The 19505-nt window shown below is 38.2% G+C and overlaps 1 protein-coding gene across 3 annotated transcripts in view; it reads left to right on the forward strand.

Annotated features, from left to right (window-relative positions):
• kcnip4a (potassium voltage-gated channel interacting protein 4a) overlaps positions 1-19505 on the forward strand; it is a 915543-nt gene that overhangs the window by 866908 nt on the left and 29130 nt on the right. For all 3 annotated transcript variants that reach the window (XM_051928636.1, XM_028801760.2, XM_051928635.1), the window contains exons 5-6: positions 13276-13383; positions 13805-13909. In XM_051928636.1, coding sequence (XP_051784596.1) covers positions 13276-13383; positions 13805-13909 — 213 coding nt within the window. The remainder of the gene's footprint in view (positions 1-13275; positions 13384-13804; positions 13910-19505) is intronic.

Below are 19505 nucleotides of genomic sequence, written 5' to 3' on the forward strand. Positions count from 1 at the left end.
GGGCACCCACCTTCATTACATCATCACATGTGGCTGCATAGTGCCTTGATGAGGTGGTGCCTTGATCAGCTGTGTCACCACAGAAAAAACTGGAAAAGACAGCAGAGAAAAGTAGAGATTAGTAAAGAAGAGTCTGCTAATTCTATGCCTATATAGTCTATAATGAGTGCTACGAAAAAGCCAAATTTAAAATAATGGATTTTAGCAGTTTTTAAAAATGTTCCATCATATTTGCCTGGCAAATTTCTAGATGTAAAGTAATCCATATTTTAGGTGCATAACAGCAAAAGGCCACCTTACTTCATTTAAGCTTGGCTCTTGGAATTGTAAGACCACCACCATTAGAAGATCTAAGGTTACGAACTGGAGTGTATAGAAACAGTCATTCCAAAATATAGGACAGAGCAAGATTATTTAAGGTTTGTGAAAAGACCCGACACAGACTAGACACGGAGGCACACGTAAAATAAATAAACTATTTATTTTTCTTCACCTGTGGGGCACGTCTTCCCCGTAATCTCCACAGGCACAACACAGTCCCAAGCACAAAAATATCAAATGTGAATTTCCCCTTGGGATTAATAATATCTATCTATCTATCTATCTATCTATCTATCTATCTATCTATCTATCTATCTATCTATCTATCTATCTATCTATCTATCTATCTATCTATCTATCTATCTAATAAAACACACAACAAAGCACTCTTTCCTTCCTCCACCACTCTTCCCAAGCAACCTCGTCCTCCTCCTCCCGATTCTGGCTCCTCGAGTGGCGGCTGCTGGCCCCTTTTATAGTTCACCCGAAAGTGCTCCAGATGCTTGATTGCCGAGTTCCAGCTGCACTTCAGGGTGTGGTGAAAACACTGCCCACAAGGGCTCAAGAGTTCCAGCTGCAGCCCCCCCTGGCGGTGCCTGCGGGACCCAACAGGGCTGCCTCCAACTCCAATTCCCATGGAGCCCTGCGGGAAACTGAGACACCACTCCAACCCAGGGGGGCGACCATCTAGTGTCCAGGAGGAGGTATTGCACCATCCATGGCTGCTCCCTCTGAGCATATAACGAAGGGGGATCCTGGCCGGTCATGGACCCCGGCCATCCGCCACAGGTTCTATAATCCATTAGTAGTATTTTAAATTCAATAATAAATGAAAAAGTGAACAAGTACTGCTAATGATATTGAAATGACAAAAAACTTTGTTTCTCTGCTTATTTTACTTTTTAATCAAGTCAGAAAATATATGGAGAGCATAGCATGCAGGGTATTCTGGTGGTTAGTGGGATTGGTGATGCTAAATTGGCCCCTGTTGAATGTGTGTGTGTGTTATGTGCTCCTGCCCTGTTTAGGGATTGTTCCTTCCTTGCACCCAATGCCTGCTGTGCTAAGCTCCAGCTTCCTTTCGACCCTGCATTGGGTATTTAGGCTCAGAAAATGGAATGTTGAAGCATTCTTATTTACTTCATTAAAAAAAAATTCTTTATTAAATTTTGACTGTGGTGAGTATGATGTGATAGTTTTTCTGAGACTGCCTCACTGCTGTTTGTGCACACAGCACATTCAGACATTAGCTGCAGGTACTGTATATGCACACGACTTTGCAACTATTTAAATAGCTTGGAATGACTACTGAGGATCTGTTTTTCCGTCAGGAGTGGCTATCAGACATGTAAAATAGGAAAATAATATATACAAAATATATAAGTTGAAGTGACCTCTCTTAAGCTAAATCCGAAATGGTAAGCTAAACTGTAATTGAAGTCATATAGAATGTTCCTCTGTTTGTTTTAAAGGTGGGTAACTTGTAAAAGAAAGTTGCCTAGGGTAGGATGGATTTAATTATTGTATTGTTGTATTGATTGTTTAAGCTGTAGTCCAAAAATAAAAACACATCAGCAAAAGACTATCCTTCATTGGAGATTTATTTTAGTAAGATAATGCATCCACTGGGGACTTGCCCTGTTGCTTTAAGCGCCACCAATGGTTATACATCATATCAGACCAGCAAAATCTCTACAGTGTAAACTAGTTACCTGCACATATCCATATTTAGTAAATATGTAAGTTATTGCACATTATTAAACTCACCATGACTGCAGAGTAATAAAGAAGGTTGAAACAAAAAATAATCTGATGAAATACAGGTACAGTACTCATATGTGGTACTTAAATTATAAATACTATACATGGTTAAAAAAAAACACCTATACACACATTGTCCTAAGAGTAGTCGGATATTTATCACTTAAGAGAAAGAGTAACATCTGTAATGTTGCCAAAAAAGAATTCTGTTTCACTGTCTAAAAAACATATTCTAGTTGCCTTCTTGAAATTATTACCTTTTATCCTCTTAATAATAAAATGAAATTATATTTGTTAATAAAACAATACTGTGATTGATTTTGATATGATGTGCTGCTACTATCGTTATAAGTTAAATAAAGGCTACCACATTTCTTCTACATTTATTTGAAACTAAAATAAATGCATGACAGAACTTTGTGCTCATTCCAGTAGAGCAGTGCTACAGGCACTAACTTCCTACTGTATTCAGGATAGGTTTTCTATTTAATTAAGGCTAAAAGATTTTGTGGTTTCCATAGCAGTTCATTTCTTTAATCCTGCTTTCACTACAAAGTAAAATGCTTTGCTAAACCTATTTTCAATTGAAATTATAAGAGATGGCATGAAATTCATAGACAGTGCCTTAAAACCAACTGAACCATTGACATGTACCTTTTTAAGTCTTTGCCTTTTTAAAATTTAATTTTGATTCATACTGATTACTGCCTTCTCTGGAAATGTAGTGTCTTGGAGCAATCATCAGATTCTTGTATTCAGTATTACTTATTAAACAGCATGTAATGATTGCTAGCTTTCACTAATCCAGAAAAGCATATGTAATTGCTTGACTAGTGATGTAAAATCAATGGTTACTTTTTCAGTTGAATTTAATCATAGGTGCAAAAAAGTATTTTAAGAATTTAAACAGTTGACTATATGGTAATATAATTATTTATTAATGTGGTTCCCGTTTCAGTCATATTGACTATAGCAGTGACTTAAATTCTTTAAGGTAAAAAAAAAAATCCCAGTTTTCCATCAATAATGGTAAGAAATGCTTTTAAAATGTTCAGTTCTTGTAAATGAACACTTCAGTCCTCTACTGGATGCAAGTTATTTTACCATGAAAGAGTATAGCTGTTAGAGCATACTATAGAGTGTAAAATATAAAGACTAAGTTTAGTTTGCTTTTATTTCTTTTTTCTTCTCTGGTAGTAGATACTATTTATAGCACCAGCTTTAAAGTTACTATGTGTTTCAGAAATAGATGAATATTTACTACAAGAATTCAAAGTAAACTCTCAAAGCAGGGTCTCTTTCCCCACCTACTGGAAGAAAAAAAATATAATTTTCAGAAAAAAGAGCTTTGAAAATACATTTTTCTTTTCTACTGTTCAAGACTACAGAGATTGCCATGGGGTCATGATAGATTCTGAGTGGTCCAACTGTAGTTTGAGTTACCGCATATACATTGCACATAGTGGAGTATATTTAACTAAAGTCAGCAATGTTTTTATGTAATTTCAATAAGAAAAGCAAAGCTTTATTTAGGCAAAGATCAGTTAGACAAGCTGCTTCCTGCTTTTCCTTTAAATTAACAAGCACAAAATAAATGGATTAAGCAATTGTCCTGACCACTGTTATCTCAAAGTGAATGCTGTATTAAAATGCAGAACAGCTTCATGTTTAAAGTATAAAATTACTACTAGGCAGTTTTTTATTGACAAGTAGTGGTCAGAAGAATAACTGCTGTACAGGAAACATGACTGTTAATGTTATTGTACCTGAAACCAGGCATGAATAATAACGAAGATGGTAGTAAAATTTACAAATAGGGTAATCTTGTTATTTCTCTCCTCACGCATCCTACAGCAGCCATGATCATTGTTATCTCTGCAAACAGTACACAATCACACACTGCTCATTTTCAGCCTTTACTTCATTCACTTTGTGCAAACCTATATTTACTAGCTCATTCTACATTTTACATTTAAATTGCCTTTCTGTGTACCATACTTTCTTTTATTAGACAAGGATATGTGTCGAGAGCGTTAGTACAGTTCTGTAATTGCTGCGCACAACAGAAGGGTATGCAGTATGCAGCCACAATGAACCTCAATACAGAACTTGGCCTACTGAAAGGATGGTGTTGTGTTTTCATGAACTTGTTGGCAGAGACAGCAGTCTGCCAATGATATTTCGTTTTAGTGACAGTAGTTTGAAAATGTCAGATAACAGAGGTGACTAGAAGTCTGGGAAAGAAGCTGAATCAGCATTTCAAACAATATTTTATGAACTATTATAAAGCTGATACTTCTATTCATACCATGTTTAGGTAGTTGTAATACATATCTGCTCATATACTGATATCTGGAAAACCTAAGAATATTTTTAGTTCTTCTATCCTGCCAACCATTTCCTCAAACTTATCATTGCAACTCATGGGCATGACAGGCTAGAGTCAACTAGAGCAGCCCCATGTGCTATCAATCATGGCTAAACTTAAATGATAGTATGTCCATCCATCCATCCATCCATCCATTTTCCAACCCACTGAATCCGAACACAGGGTCACGGGAGTCTGCTGGGGCCAATCCCAGCCAACACAGGGCACAAGGCAGGAACCAATCCCGGGCAGGGTGCCAACCCACCGCAGGACACACCCACAAACACACCCACACACCAAACACACACTAGGGCCAATTTAGAATCGCCAATCCACCTAATTTGCATGTCTTTGGACCATGGGAGGAAACCCACACAGACACAGGGAGAACATGCAAACTACATGCAGGGAAGACCCGGGAAGCGAACCCAGGTCTCCTAACTGCGAAGCAGCAGTGCTATGATAGTACGTCACCCCTTGCAAATATCATATCAATAAATTTAAATTAATAGCAGAATTGCTCATTTTATGTTTGAGATGTAAATAGAAACCTGCCCAGCTTATAATACATCTTTATTGAATAGCATTCTTCCTGAATTCCTCCAAAGCAACCATTGTTTAAAATTGGAATCTCAGCATTACATTTTATTTTTATGCTGATGACAATTCAGAGTATTTATAAATAAATACATTATTACCTGCTTTGCTGAGTGAAAATAGCACCTACAAGGCAAGAAACAGCCCTCTAGAGGGTGTGAGTAGACCTCAGGACCCACTCATGCGCACATCAGCCGTTAACCTTACCTATATGACTTTAGGGGATGTGGGAGTATACCTGGAGTATCCTGAGCGGAAAAAAACATTATACGTGGGGAGAATGTGCAAACTCCACACAGAAAACAATCAGGGACAGGATTCAGATCCAGGGTGCTGGATTAGTGAAGTGGTAGCAGTAACCACTGCAGCGCCCATAGTAGTTGTAGCAGTCAGAGAGAGTTCTTACATTCTGAGAAAACAAAATTACATTTTTTGGTGGGAGATTGTTCTGTCGTTAAGAAGGACACTGACACTTTTGAGCTTTAAGGACTTCAACTTTAGCTTCAGTAAATCCCCAGAAAATTAAGTTTTGGACTAATTTAACCATTAGTAATTCTATTTTTCACTGAAACCGTTTTTTTCCATCTTAGACATATTGTACAATGTTGGTGTCCAATCCCTAGTCTTACTTAATGCCTACATAAGTACACATGATCACGAGACTCAGGATTGGGTGGCAGTTTGAGAACAAATACAGTAGATGCAAGTTAAAGGCATTTTCACACTGCTAGTCCATTTGCTTTGTTCCAAGTTAGAGGATGATTCCTTATTTTGTTCCAATTTCCAGTTAGTTCAATTACATTTCACACTGCAAACCTTTAAGCCAAGGACACATATCAATAAACATTCTGTGGGTGTGCTGTGGACTTCTTTCACTGGGCAGAAACATTACTTCCCTGGAAAAAATCATTAAGGGTTTAGAATTAAAATTAGAAAGCCATTACTGTCATTGTAAAATAATTACAATGAAATTACGAGTGCCACTCCAACTGAGTACAAAAACCAAAAACGTCATTACTTTTTGTGAAACACAACCAATGCTACAATACATAATACAAGCAAAAAAAAATAAAACATTAATATTATATGTTAAAACGTAGTTAAGAAGAAATGAGATTAAATAACAATGTAACCAGTAGGGGCGGCACAGTGGGTAGCGCTGCTGCCTCACAGTTGGGGGACCTGGGTTCGCTTCCCGGGTCCTCCCTGTGTGGAGTTTGCATGTTCTCCCCGTGTTTGCGTGGGTTTCCTCCGGGCACTCCGGTTTCCTCCCACAGTCCAAAGACATGCAGGTTAGGTGGATTGGCGATTCTAAATTGGCCCTAGTGTATGCTTGGTGTGTGGGTGTGTTTGTGGGTGTGTCCTGTGGTGGGTTGGCACCCTGCCCGGGATTGGTTCCTGCCCTGTGCCCTGTGTTGGCTGGGATTGGCTCCAGCAGACCCCCGTGACCCTGTGTTCGGATTCAGCGGGTTGGAAAATGGATGGATGGATGGATGTAACCAGTAGTAATACAATGAAATCATTCCACTGGGGAGTAGCTGCATGAGAGCAGCAGCAGTATGTATTAGTCTTTTTCCCAGCACTGACTAAAAAATAATTTTAACCATTTTAATTTGCTTATTTTTCTTCAACATATTTATGACCAATGGAAAGAAACTGTTTCTGAATCAATCACTCCGTACTTTAAAAGATCTATAATGCCTTCCAGAGGGTAACAGTTCCAACAGGTGGTGACCAGGGTGTGAAGGATCATTAATGATGTTTGTGACTCTGGTGAAATAATCGGGGCAGGCAATATCTTCCAGGGAGGGTAGACAACAACTTGAAAGATTTTTTTTTGGGTGCTGTATTTATGACTCTTTAGAGGGCCTTCTTGTCTGTTGCCAAGCATCCGGTGTATCATATTGTGAAAAAGTATGCCAGGATGCTCTCAGTGGATGAACAATAAAAATCCACCAATAGTTTTTGCTTCAAGGTTTTTTTTTTCCTGAGCACTCTCAGAAAGTGCAGTCTTTGGTACACTTTTTTGAGTATTTCTTTGGTGTTCTCAGACCAGAAAAGTTTCTCTGAAATGTGGGTTACCAAAAATTTGAAGGTCTGCACCCTTTCCAAATAGTCTCCATTGATGTAAAGAAGAATTGGTTCTATGCTATGCTTTCTGAAGTTAAGAATGAGTTCCTTAGTTTTTGTGGTGACCAGTATTAAGTTATTCAATGGACACCATTTTGTCAGTCGCTGGACCTCGTCTCTGTTGGCGGACTCATCTCCTTCTAATATGAGCTCAGTGGTGTCATCTGCAAATTTAATCCTAAAATTAGCAAAATGGAAGAAGAGAGATGAGGGTCGAGTTTAAACCTTTGGGGTTGGTTTGTCATAAAGTTTTTTATCCAGGTGCAGGTAGAGAAGGAGAGGCCTAAGGTCGGTTTTATACTTTATACTCCAGTGGACGCTTCTGCTATTCTAGTTTTGTACTATTTATACTTGCGCGTACTTTATGCAAATCTCGAAGATTCCACTAGGTGGCAGTGCAAGATATCATCATGGTGAGAAAACGTTCGGCTTCGCTGTGTTGTGAATTACTTGAAACATCCATCAAATTCCAAGAACACCTTGCCACAATATCTCTGAAAAGGATGTTTAATGATTACATCCATCAATCCAGGGATGCACCCATTCCAGCAAGCTCTGAGCGCTAGACACAAACAATCTCTGGACGTGGCATCAGCTCATCGCATGGTGACCACAAGCATACACATACACTATTATAAATTAAATTTTTTCTGTGTGGCGATTGCTGCAGTCAGTTCAGGAGGAAGCCCCAGAAACATGTAGCAATTAACAACTACCATATATATTCGTGTATAAATCAAGTCTTGAAACCTGAAAAATTGATCATAAATTCAGACCCTGACACACAGGCCCATTCAAAAATGCAAAACTTACATTTTTTTTTGTTTCTCATCTTCTTGTTACCTCCAATCTCGCACCAGTTTCTCAGACATATCAAATTTTGTTGCAGCAGCGCAGTTACCAATTTATTTCACCACGTCGACGACTTTTAATTTAAAACCAGCTTCATATTTTCTTCTGATCGAACACTCCATCGTAGATAAGGGATGCTGTTACGATAAAGGTGTATGAGGGTGTGAGATACAAAAAACACAAAACAGTGCAAACGACACTTCGGAATCGTTCGGGTATTACCATGTGGTCATGTATTCACAATACATAGAGTAAAAAGGCAGTGTGCTCCATGGTTACTCTCTCAGGTAGGAGTTAACATATCATAATCTCTTGGATCAATAGCGTGAATTTTCCACATTCGACTTACATGACCAACATTATAAAATCCTGGAAATTATATGGTAAAATCAAGCCCCGACTTATCCACAGGAGAACTTAAATGTATATATGGTAGGTCAGTTTTAAGATGACATTTACAACGGTCTACTTTAATGATAAAATAAACTACAAGGTTAAAGTGGCCATTTTGAGATAACAGCTGAAATTTCCACTTTAATCACAAAATAGACCTTTTCACCGTGTCCTTAATTTTTTTCTCTGTGGCTCAAATACACTGCCATACATTCTAATGCTGTTGTGAAGGTGCAATAAAAAAAAAAAAAAGACAGCACAGAAGATGGTATGTGAGACTTTCAAAATGTATTGTGTCATTACGTTGGGGAATATGCGACGCTTGAATATAAAAGCACCATGAATGCACTTGTATGTCAGCATTTTGCTTCACCACATCAAATCATTAATCAAACATCAAAGCACGCACATCGATCCCATAGGATCTGCAAAGCGGTTTTCTGTCACATGTACATAGTAAATAGAGACTCTGATGTCACGTTCCATCTTGATCACACTGTGCCCCCTGACTTTTTGTTGGTACTGCAACTCGCGCACACGTCATCTTAATTTCTGAGGACGTGCTCTGAAGACACGTCAAATGAACACTGGGAACACATGGCAGCCATGATGCATGCACGTACGCGTTCTTTGCATGAAGTATAAACCGGCCCTAAGTCTGTCAGCATGCTTACCAATATGTCACAGATTAGTATATTAAATGCTGAACTGTATTCTACGAAGAGCAGCCTTACATAGCTCCCTTTTTGGTCTACATGGCTCAGCGCAGTTTGTAGTGCAGTAGCAATGGCATCTTCTGTGGACCTATTTGATCTGTAAGCAAACTGACGCTGGTCGACAGTAGATGGGAGGCATGATTTAATATGCTGTAAGACCAATCTTTCAAAGCAATTTATTATTAGTGGTGTGAATACAATTGATCTATACTCATTTAAGCTTTTGGTGGTTATTTTTTTAGGGACAGGAATAACGATTGATGATTTTAGGCAGGGTGGAATAGTGGCTGATGCCAGAGAAAGATTAAAAATCTTTGTGAAGACCCCAGAAAGTGGGTTAGTGCATACTTTGGCCTTCCTTGGGTTCACCATTCTGAGCACATGTTCACCTCATGTTCTTGCAGAGTGAGTGTGTGGGGTTCTGGGGGCTGGTGTGGTCATGTTGGGCCTCCTTATCTCAAACCTGGAAAAGATAACTGGATGATATGGCATATTTATTCTCTAGTAGCCAGCATATAAACATAACCTCAAATAACGTCTACTATCTTAACTGTTATAACCATTTGTCAATAATGTTAATTTTGTAATTATGATTAACATTTACTACACATGTCATAATTAGTGTGCCTCCTTGTATGCATAAGGTGTTTGATCATCCATTACAAAGGGTACTGCTGTTTGTTTTTGGCCACCTTTGTGTTTGTTTTGATTGACACAATAACAGATGAAATTACATATTTTTTTTCTTTTTCATCTGATGTACATTTGTGTACGTGAGGGGCATGTACTGGGTCCCTGATCACGTGCTAGGCATACTCTGATTGAATGGTAATTGTGTGAGTTATTTTATTCAAATTGTGTCACATTTGTACCTATGTGCGAGGTTTTTTTTTTTTGTTTGTTTTTTTTTTTTTAAACCTTTTATTGTTTTTAATACTCCACGTTAACCCTTGATTTACTGTGCTGTCAATGAAATTGTCTAATTGCCGACCCATGTTTCCTTTAGTCAGATCAGTCCCATGTTAGATCACATTCATACCTCACATTAACCACTCCAGGGTTTGTTTTCCAAATGGTCTTGGGCCAGTTGTTTTGGTCCGCACATGATTGTGATTGGCATGTTCACTTCTACCTAAATGAATCAGACTTTTCAAGAAATTGCACCAGAGTTAAAATTACACCAAAGGAATTAGGCTTTGAAAATGGTCTAGTCTAAATACAGTAAGTCTAGTATAAATATGTGGGTCTTCTTTTCTGGCACTTAAATTAATTTTGAGTAAGGATTACAGCTGCACCAGTGGTGCAAAAAACTTACAAGGATCTCATCACTGCAAGCGTGAAATAGCAGCAAAAAGTCTTCACATACACAATGCTGTTCTTGGACCACCAATGATGGCAGAGGTGCTCCACATTAATTATCCAAACTTTCCCTCTGTAACTTTTGTTTATTCAAGAGTGAGAAAAGGATGCACATTTGTGGAAATTTATAAATGACTTTATATAAAATGGGCCTGAATGCCATTTTTACATATGTAAGATTACTTTTGGATTATGAAGTATATATTCCTCTCCTTCTATTTGGAATACTGTTATTTAGGATGTCTGCCTTTTATAAATGTTTTATTTTAAAAGAGGTGCTTAGAACTGACAGTGGGCACAACAAATTTACCCTCTTTGAAAAATGCCCCACTAGTGCTTCTACTTCCTCAAACTTCTGACTGACCACAGCTTGTATTTCTCCATCTGTTCTCACAAACTTCTATAGGTGCAAAGTGGAGTCCACACTGGTTGTATGATAACCTGGGAGAGCATCGACTTGTCTGCAGATCATAAAGCACTACAGAAGGTGATGAAGGTGGCACAGAATTTTACTAGCACCCATTTGCATTCTCTTCAGTACACTTACAACATTCGCATGATTAGAAATGCAAACTGGATTATTAATGACCTCAGCCATCATACAGGGTGCTTTTCACAGTCACAGTTCAAAGTTGCAGAAAGCTTGATTTATTAACTATAAAGCCTGTCTCTCATTTCCCAAAAATGCACTAAATGCGCACCAATTTATGCTGATTTATTATTGCAGGATTTTCAAAACACACTATGATTCTATGCCCAAGGAATTGACATTGGGACACAGAGCAAAGGATCCAAATCCCTTAAACATCTATAGTGTTGTCCAGCATGGTGGTGCAGAGGTTAGCACTGCTGTCTTTTGGGTCCAGCATTGTGGGTTAAACTGTTGTACCTGTTGATCCTTGTGTGTGTATGTCTGTTCCTATTTTCTTCCAACTTTCCAAATCTGTCTGTTAGTTTAATTAGCGATTCTAAATTGGCTTAAGTTGTGCATGTGAGTGAACCTTCTCCACGACTGGTCCCCATCTTGTGCTCAGTGCTGCTGGGAGAGACACCTGCCCTGAGTGACCCTGAATTTAATGAAGTAGTTGGAGAATGTTATGTTAAAATATTGGAACATTAGAACAATTGTGTTAAGAATAGACTATTCAGTCCAACAAGCTTGTCCATCCCATTCACCTACTCTACATTGTCCTAAATAACTTCAAGTGGGCATTTGAAGGTCTATAAAGACTTACTCTATAACACACTACTTGGTAATTTTTTCCATGTGTGCATGGTTCTTTGTGTGAAGAGAAACATTTTAATATTTCCATGGAATCTGCCATTAACATGTTTCTAACTGTGTCCCTGTATTTTTGTTGCAGAATTTATTTTAAGGTAACAGCTGGGATCCATGCTACTAATTTTTTTAAACACTTTATGTCCCCTCTTAATCTCAATCTGCTTAAACGGAAAAGGTTCAATTACTTCTCATACTGTAGCTCATACCTCTTAGTCCCAGAATCAGCCTAGCTGCACTTCTTTGGACTTTTTCTAACGCTGCTGTCTTTTTTTTTTTTGCAATATAGAGACCAAAACTAAATACAGTACACCAGGTGACACCTCACTAGTGTGTTTTATAACTTAATCATGACCTTCCTTGACATCCTTATGAATAACCTAGAACTTTTTTAGCTTTTTTGATCATGTATGTACAGTAAACTGGCAGGGTGTAGATATTGGTGAATCCGCTATAATTTCTTGATCATCTTCATAAGCTGTACTTTCAAGTTTCAGACCTCCTTGTTATGTTCTATAACATCATCAGTAGTTAAATACAACTGCTATTGATTGATAAGCACATGCAATTTGCCTTAATGTTGAACTCTATACTTGGCCTGTGACCTGACCCTCATTTTTGGTTCTCTATTTTCCTCTGTTATATGTAATCAGTGCATTATCAACAAATGCTGTGATCATGGGCTGTTTCATGAGAAACTAAAAAAAAACTGTTGAGAATTGCATCCTCATTGTTCTTCACTTATATTTTAATGAAGTATGTTGCAGCCTGGGTATAATCAAAATGGTGATACAAAAATCTATATCAAAAAGCAAAATATGGCACCAAGGACACAATTTGTCAGAATGATTTGTTTAAAATTACAACCTAAAAGACATATTTAATTCCAGTCCAGGATGGTTCAAATAAATGGCTGCATGTTTTAAATGCATCCAATCTGTTGATCTGTGTCTTTGATTGAACTTTTCTGTTTAATTGTCTTCTTGTTTACTAGTTTCTGCACTTCCTAAGTCAGGGGCACTAAGCTTGCAGCTTCTGAATGGTAAAACGGGTGATTTTATATTATTGAACATGGCTGAAGTTTGTGTTTGTAAAAATAAAGATCCATTCAGAAAAATGATAGTACAAATTAAAAAGTAACAATTGCTGAGCATAGAATTATACTTTGGTTTAAAGATCAAAATCAGTCAAATATGTATCACGGAAAGTAACTTCATCACATCACCAGAAAAATAATTTTCTGATTTCCATTATATGCCTTGTAATTCTTTGACAAGAACGTGTATTGTTACAGTGGGTGAATATATTAGTGAAGGTTGCACTGTAGCTGTGTTGTGACACTAAAAAAATAGTAATTAATAATATGGAACTAGAGGAAGGTGGTGCAAAACATGAATGTGGTATTGATTTATATGTCCTTAGAGAGAAATAGGGGGAAGAAAACCTAAACAGACCTTCATGTAGAGTTGTTAACAAAAAAAACTGTTTCTTCCCTGCAGGACTTTGTGATGGGTCTTTCAATTTTATTGCGAGGATCAATACAAGAGAAGCTTAACTGGGCATTTAATTTGTATGATATTAATAAAGATGGATACATCACTAAAGAGGTATGGAAAAAAAAATATCCATTAATCACTGACATTAAATTTGGAAGTTGAGCCTTATTCCTCCACAGTTGTAGTGTATGTCTATGACAACAGTTTGAGAATACCGGTAGTTATTGCTAATGGGGTGGTTCTGTGGTGCAGTGGTTAACACTGCTGCATCTTCTGGTTTTGAAACCCATGGCTGATTACTGCCCATGTGGAGACTGCAAATAGTCTCTGTATCTTTGTGAGTTTTCGTCTGAGTACTCCAGTCTTCCAGCAGCAAACCAAAAGATGTGCATGTTAAGTGGCCTGTTTAGGAATGTTCCCTGCCTTGTGCTCAGTGCTGCTGGTTTTGAGACTTATTTTATCTTGTACAGCATATATTTACAGTTTTGTGTAAACAATATCATAGTAATTTGAAATGTCTGCTGTTTTACAGGAGATGCTGGACATTATGAAAGCTATATATGATATGATGGGTAAATATACCTACCCAGTTCTTAAAGAAGAAACACCTAAGCAACATGTGGAAATTTTTTTTCAGGTATCTTTTTTTTCATGGTTTTTCAAATATATTGCATGCCATTAGCTAAATTCAGAACCACACATTTACTGGCTATGCATTTCTTTTAGTTGTCAATTGTTTTATCTAACTATTATTTAATTTCTTTTTCTGTTCTTCCTGTTCTTCATTTACAAAAAGTTATTCATAAGTAAGAAAGAATAAAAATAGAGAAGGTGCCTTAGTTAGCTACTGTATTTAATAGATGCTATGTGCAAAGTTGCTAGAAAATAATACATTAATTAATTCCACATTATGTCATTCTTGCTTTTAAACCCAAATTCAAAACTGAGTAAGCTGAAATCTAATACCAAACATATTATAACAAAGTACTTACTCTTTTATTCATGTTAAGAAGGTTCATTTTCATCTTTAATTTGTAATATTACATTTTTTTGGCTATGTGGTTTCTTAAGTTGTGTGGTCAAGTTGTTTGGTATGTTTTGATCAGTATGATTCCCTGCAATCATTTCGTACTTGCCCCAGTCTGGATTTGTTTGAGTAGCATGGGACCCTTGCAGTAAATAAGTCGCTTTCATCATTGTCTTGTTTCTTTCTTTGTGTTTTTTAATAAATGTAAAGATTAAAATGTAGTTAGTACAAATATAAAATTCCATCAATAATTACAAATTCAACACTATTATACCGACATTCCTAAATATTTCAAATTAAATTAATCATAATCATCACTTGACACTCCACCCCACCCTTTAGCTCAGAGTACCATATGAACCAAAAGTCCATTAAGAGACAGTTCCCAAGGAGTTTAAAAAAACACAACAGAGACAGAAACCCAATAGGCTGTTTTGGAAGGGAATCAAAGAATTCTAATGATGTTCTGAAATAGTTTTGCACCTTTCCTTATAGGAAAAGTTCATTTTTTTCTTAATTTAAGATGATGTAAGTCTCCACTTTCTGACTGACATATAGAAGTTTGAATACATCTTTAAATTTCCATATGGCTATTTATCTTAGAAACAATCAATAAAAAGTTACCTAATTTAGTATGTTGTGCAGGAGAGTTGACTGGAAGAGGTACTCTTATTGAAAATAATTTTGAATCCAGAGGCTCTGTTAAGTACATTCATTTGATTTAATATGATTGATAGTGAGGAATTTGAAGCTATAATGAAGACCACCTTATCATCAGCAAAATAAGATTTTTTTTTTTTTTGAAATGCTTCCTTTATGATCTGCTTTGTCTTTGACTGGTTCTTAAGATGGGTAGCCAGGGGCTTGATAGCAATTATAAATGGCAATAGTGATAAAGGGTATTCATATCTTATTCTGTGTTCTATTATGAAATGGTTTACATGAACTGAGGTTTCTGGGCTAGAATATTGCAAGTTAATTCAGCATATAGATTGAGTTCAAATCCATCAAGCAATTGTTGAACATTGGATGTCTAACAAATTCAGTCTGATCTTGTGATAGTATGACAGAGAACACTTTCTCTACCGTGGACAAAATGTCTGAAAATATTTCCATGTTATTATTTAGTAATGAGATCGGTCTGTAAGATGCACAAACAAGAGAAACCAGTTGTAAAGTAAAACATATCTAGTTTTCTTTAGCGTAACTACCATTAACTGAGCTCATATAACACACATCTTTTTATAAACTACCACATAGATGTCTGCACCTGAGGCTTCCTTATGTGACGTTTGGTCAGCCAAACCAAGATGCAATCAAGACTGTTTCGGTCAAACTGGGATGTCAAGACATCTGACATCCTACTTATGAAAGCTGAATTCACCATATTTATATCTATTCTCTCTCACAATCCATAGTTAGATAAATTTTATATTCCAAGGTAAGGCAGGTATTTTGTGTAAGGTAGTTATACTTTGTGTTGGCTGGGATTGGCTCCAGCAGACCCCCGTGACCCTGTGTTCGGATTCAGCGGGTTGGAAAATGGATGGATGGATAGTTATACTTTGTAACCATAGCATTGGAGCCTGCAGTTGCCCTGGAAACCAATAGGCTGTCTTCCACTGACACGGCAATCGTGCTTCGGGACACTCTTCGGCGTTTTGGGGAGCCCCAAAACAGTTTAGATACCTTACATCTCCCCCCTCAGTTTTGTCCAAGCCAGGCACGAACCTGCCTCTGTCTTTCGGGACGGGGGTATGCAAGCACCTCCTCCACCTTGTTCATTTGATCCATGAGCAAACCCTTCCCCGTGGAATATCCGAGATAGCGGGATTCTGGCATACCCAGTTGGCCGTCAACCCCACCAGCCATAAACTGGCAAGCACCACCTAAAGGCGGACGAGGTGAGATTCCCAGTCATTAATGAAAATGACCACATCATCAAGACAGGCACCCGCGTACGCGGAATGGGGATGCAGGATCTGGTCCATCATTCGCTGAAAGGTCAGTGGTGGTTTTCTCACAACTAGACTCTTCTAAGCAGACCTGCCAATAACCCTTCGTGAGATCAAGGGTGGAGATATATGAAACCTGCCCAAGCTTTTCTAACAGCTCATCCACGTGCAGCATTGGGTATGCATCAAACTTGGAAATCTTCATTCAAACGGCTAAAATCAATACAGAACCAAACCATCAGACTTTGAGACAAGTACGACTGGGCTTCGCCATTCACTTTTTTTAACACCTAATTGGAGCATCTGTTGGGTTTCCTTGTGTATCACGTTCCTTGATACCTCTGGTAGGCAATACGGGGGCACCTATATATTAACACGGGTTGGAGTGACAATCTTATGTTCTGCAATCGTTGTACAGCTAGGTGTTGCCGAAAGACATCCAAGTTCCCCTCGATCAGCGATAGCAATTCCACTTTCTGGGTGTCAGCTAAATCATCCCCAATAGCGACCTCGGTCTGGGGGACCATGATGGTCGTGCCACGCCTTTAAAAGATTAATATGCAAAATTTGTACGGGTTTCCCAGAATTCATGGGTTTCAGGAATTCTGACTTTATAATTCACTGGGGACATATGCCTATATCTCATATCACTGCCGGCCCTGGCCACTCAGCCTGAAATTTATGTGGATCAGATGAGATTGACACCAGCACACAATCCCCTTTCTTAAACTCACAGAGTTTACTTGTCTTGTCATAATTACATTTTTTTGCCTCCTGCTCGCGCTGTTAACGTTCCATCGCAATAGTGGACAATCTGGCAATCTGCTCTTGCAGTGATGCGACTCGGTTGACGAAATTCCCCCCAGGGGGTGTCTCACGAGTCCCCGTCCATTCATCACGATAAATGTCCAATACCCCACACGGTTGCTGGCCAAATAATAGTTTGAAAGGACTCATCCCAATGGACACTTGACGGGCCTCCCAGACAGCAAACAGGAGGAAAGATACAACTGTATCCCAGGAAGTTGGATTGTCATGGGCTACCCACGGAATGATCTGTTTTAGGGTTTTATGAAATCGTTCAGTCAGTCCTTTCGTCTGCGGATGATAAACAGTGTAGTGTACCTGCTTAATTCTGAAACTTTCGCATAGCTGCTTCATGATGTGAAAAACATAAAGGGTGTGCCCTGATCAGTGAGAATCTTGCGAGGGATGCCAATATGTGTGAACATATCCAAGAGTGCTTTTGCAATAGTTTGGGCGTCCACCCGTCCCAGCACTGCTACTTCTGGGTATTTTGTGGTTTAGTCGATTAATACGAGCATATACTGAAAGCCACTTTTACTCCTAGGAAGTGGGCCAACAATATCTAATCCCACCCTCTCACAGGGGACATGCAAAATAGGCATCAGTACAAGGGGTGCCCTGGCAGGTCTGTGAGTGGAAACTATTTGACAATCAGGAAAATCGCTTACCCAATAAATGTTTCGAAAAGTGTTCCCTCATCTTTTCCACACTGAGGTGACCCCCCAAAACGTGACTGATCCATTTTTAAAACCTTCTCCCTATGCTACCTTGGTACTATCAACTGCTCGATACATCCATCACCCATGCAATCACAAATCGCCCAATACAGAAAACCATCCTTAAGTAAAAAAATTGGTGTTTTAAAATTCTGGCCTTCTCTCTCTAGATAGTAACAGTTATTTGCGATGTTGGCTTGTCTGAATGCAAAATCCAACTTGTTATCGGCTCGTTGTAGGAAAGCAAACTCCACCTAGGTGGCAGTCTGTTTCCTCCATGTTTGATGCAGCATCACTCTCACCTCCTACCGCTATTTCGTTTCCGTCTGGGTCCATATTGAGTGTCCATTCTGTGGAGGCTGTTGGTGTGTGCGGTGACGTGGAAAAGTTTGCCAGCTGTCCTGGATCTTCACTTGAGGATTCGCCCCCCAGCTTGCTGGACAACTCAGGTTCAATTTCATAACTGTTCCCTTGACTGAAATTGTCTGCAAGCTTGTCTGTCTCTCTGTCCACTATAGGGGAAGGTGATCTGCAGGTGGCCAAGACCTGTGGAAAGAGGGCATTCCTTTTTCCTATTAGGAGTGGCAGGGTGAGGTGTCTGATATGGCAGTCCAAACTTTAAAGTTCCTCCCTTTAAATTTCAGAGAGAGTGAATGTCTTGTATGTTTTAACGTCCCCATGGACGCCTTAGATGTTTACTTTATGTGTGGTCTTATAAGGGGTCTGCCGGATCAAGTCACGGCAGACTACACAGATGTCGCTACTAAAACAGTGTTATATAAAATCAAACTGTACTTATTAAACCACTTTGACTTGTTATTCCATAGTCGGCAAAAGTGATCTGGATAAGGGAAGTGTGACACCAAGAGGGCATGAAAATTGCACAATTTTATTTTAATCAGTTCATAAATAATTACATTTTATGCACTAAGAAGACATGAGTTAGCGGTTTTAGTAAGCGTGTAATATGTTAGATTACTTGCTCCTCTGGAGGATTTAAATGCATTTATCTAAGTAGAAATGGGTTAGTGGGCAAGCTACACCATCAGGTGGACATCAGCCATTAGTGTAGACATAGAGAGGTTGTAGAGTTTATATAATTTTCCTTTTATCATGTACTTCAATGTTCTGCCCATGCACACCCTTCTCTTTTTTATATTTATGCAATAACTACACTGTTTAATGTTGCCATTATTTGTTATTTTGATAATCTGGGGTGTACTATTGAATTCATTGGCTAAAACAGGGGTCAGCAACCTTTCAGCAGTGTTGTGCCGAACCTGTTGCAATGTTATTCCGCATGCTGACATAATTCTACCAATTTTGTTATATATAGTAACACTTTTATATATAATATATACTTTTGAAGCCCATCATAACCAGATTTTATATTATTGCTCATTCAATATTTTAAAAAACACAGGATCATATGTGAAAAGAATGTTTTGTCAATTTTCTTTTTAAAACTACATTTGGTGGCTTTATTTTTGGTTCCAATTATTTGACTAAAATAAGTGGTTTGTTTCTTAAAGCCAGAAACAACCATTTTTATAGCTTCACATTTCTCATCAGAGTTTTTAAACATGGACTAATGTTTAGTCTGATAATGTCTTTGTGCACTTGACGTATGACACACAACACTTTGACAGCATAACGCACACACAGTACGATCCTTTTGTTGTACAAATCCATATTCAATCATCCAAAAGTCTCTTGAAAAGAGTGAAC

Source organism: Erpetoichthys calabaricus, chromosome 5, assembly GCF_900747795.2.
Source record: "Erpetoichthys calabaricus chromosome 5, fErpCal1.3, whole genome shotgun sequence".
Lineage (NCBI taxonomy): Eukaryota > Metazoa > Chordata > Cladistia > Polypteriformes > Polypteridae > Erpetoichthys > Erpetoichthys calabaricus.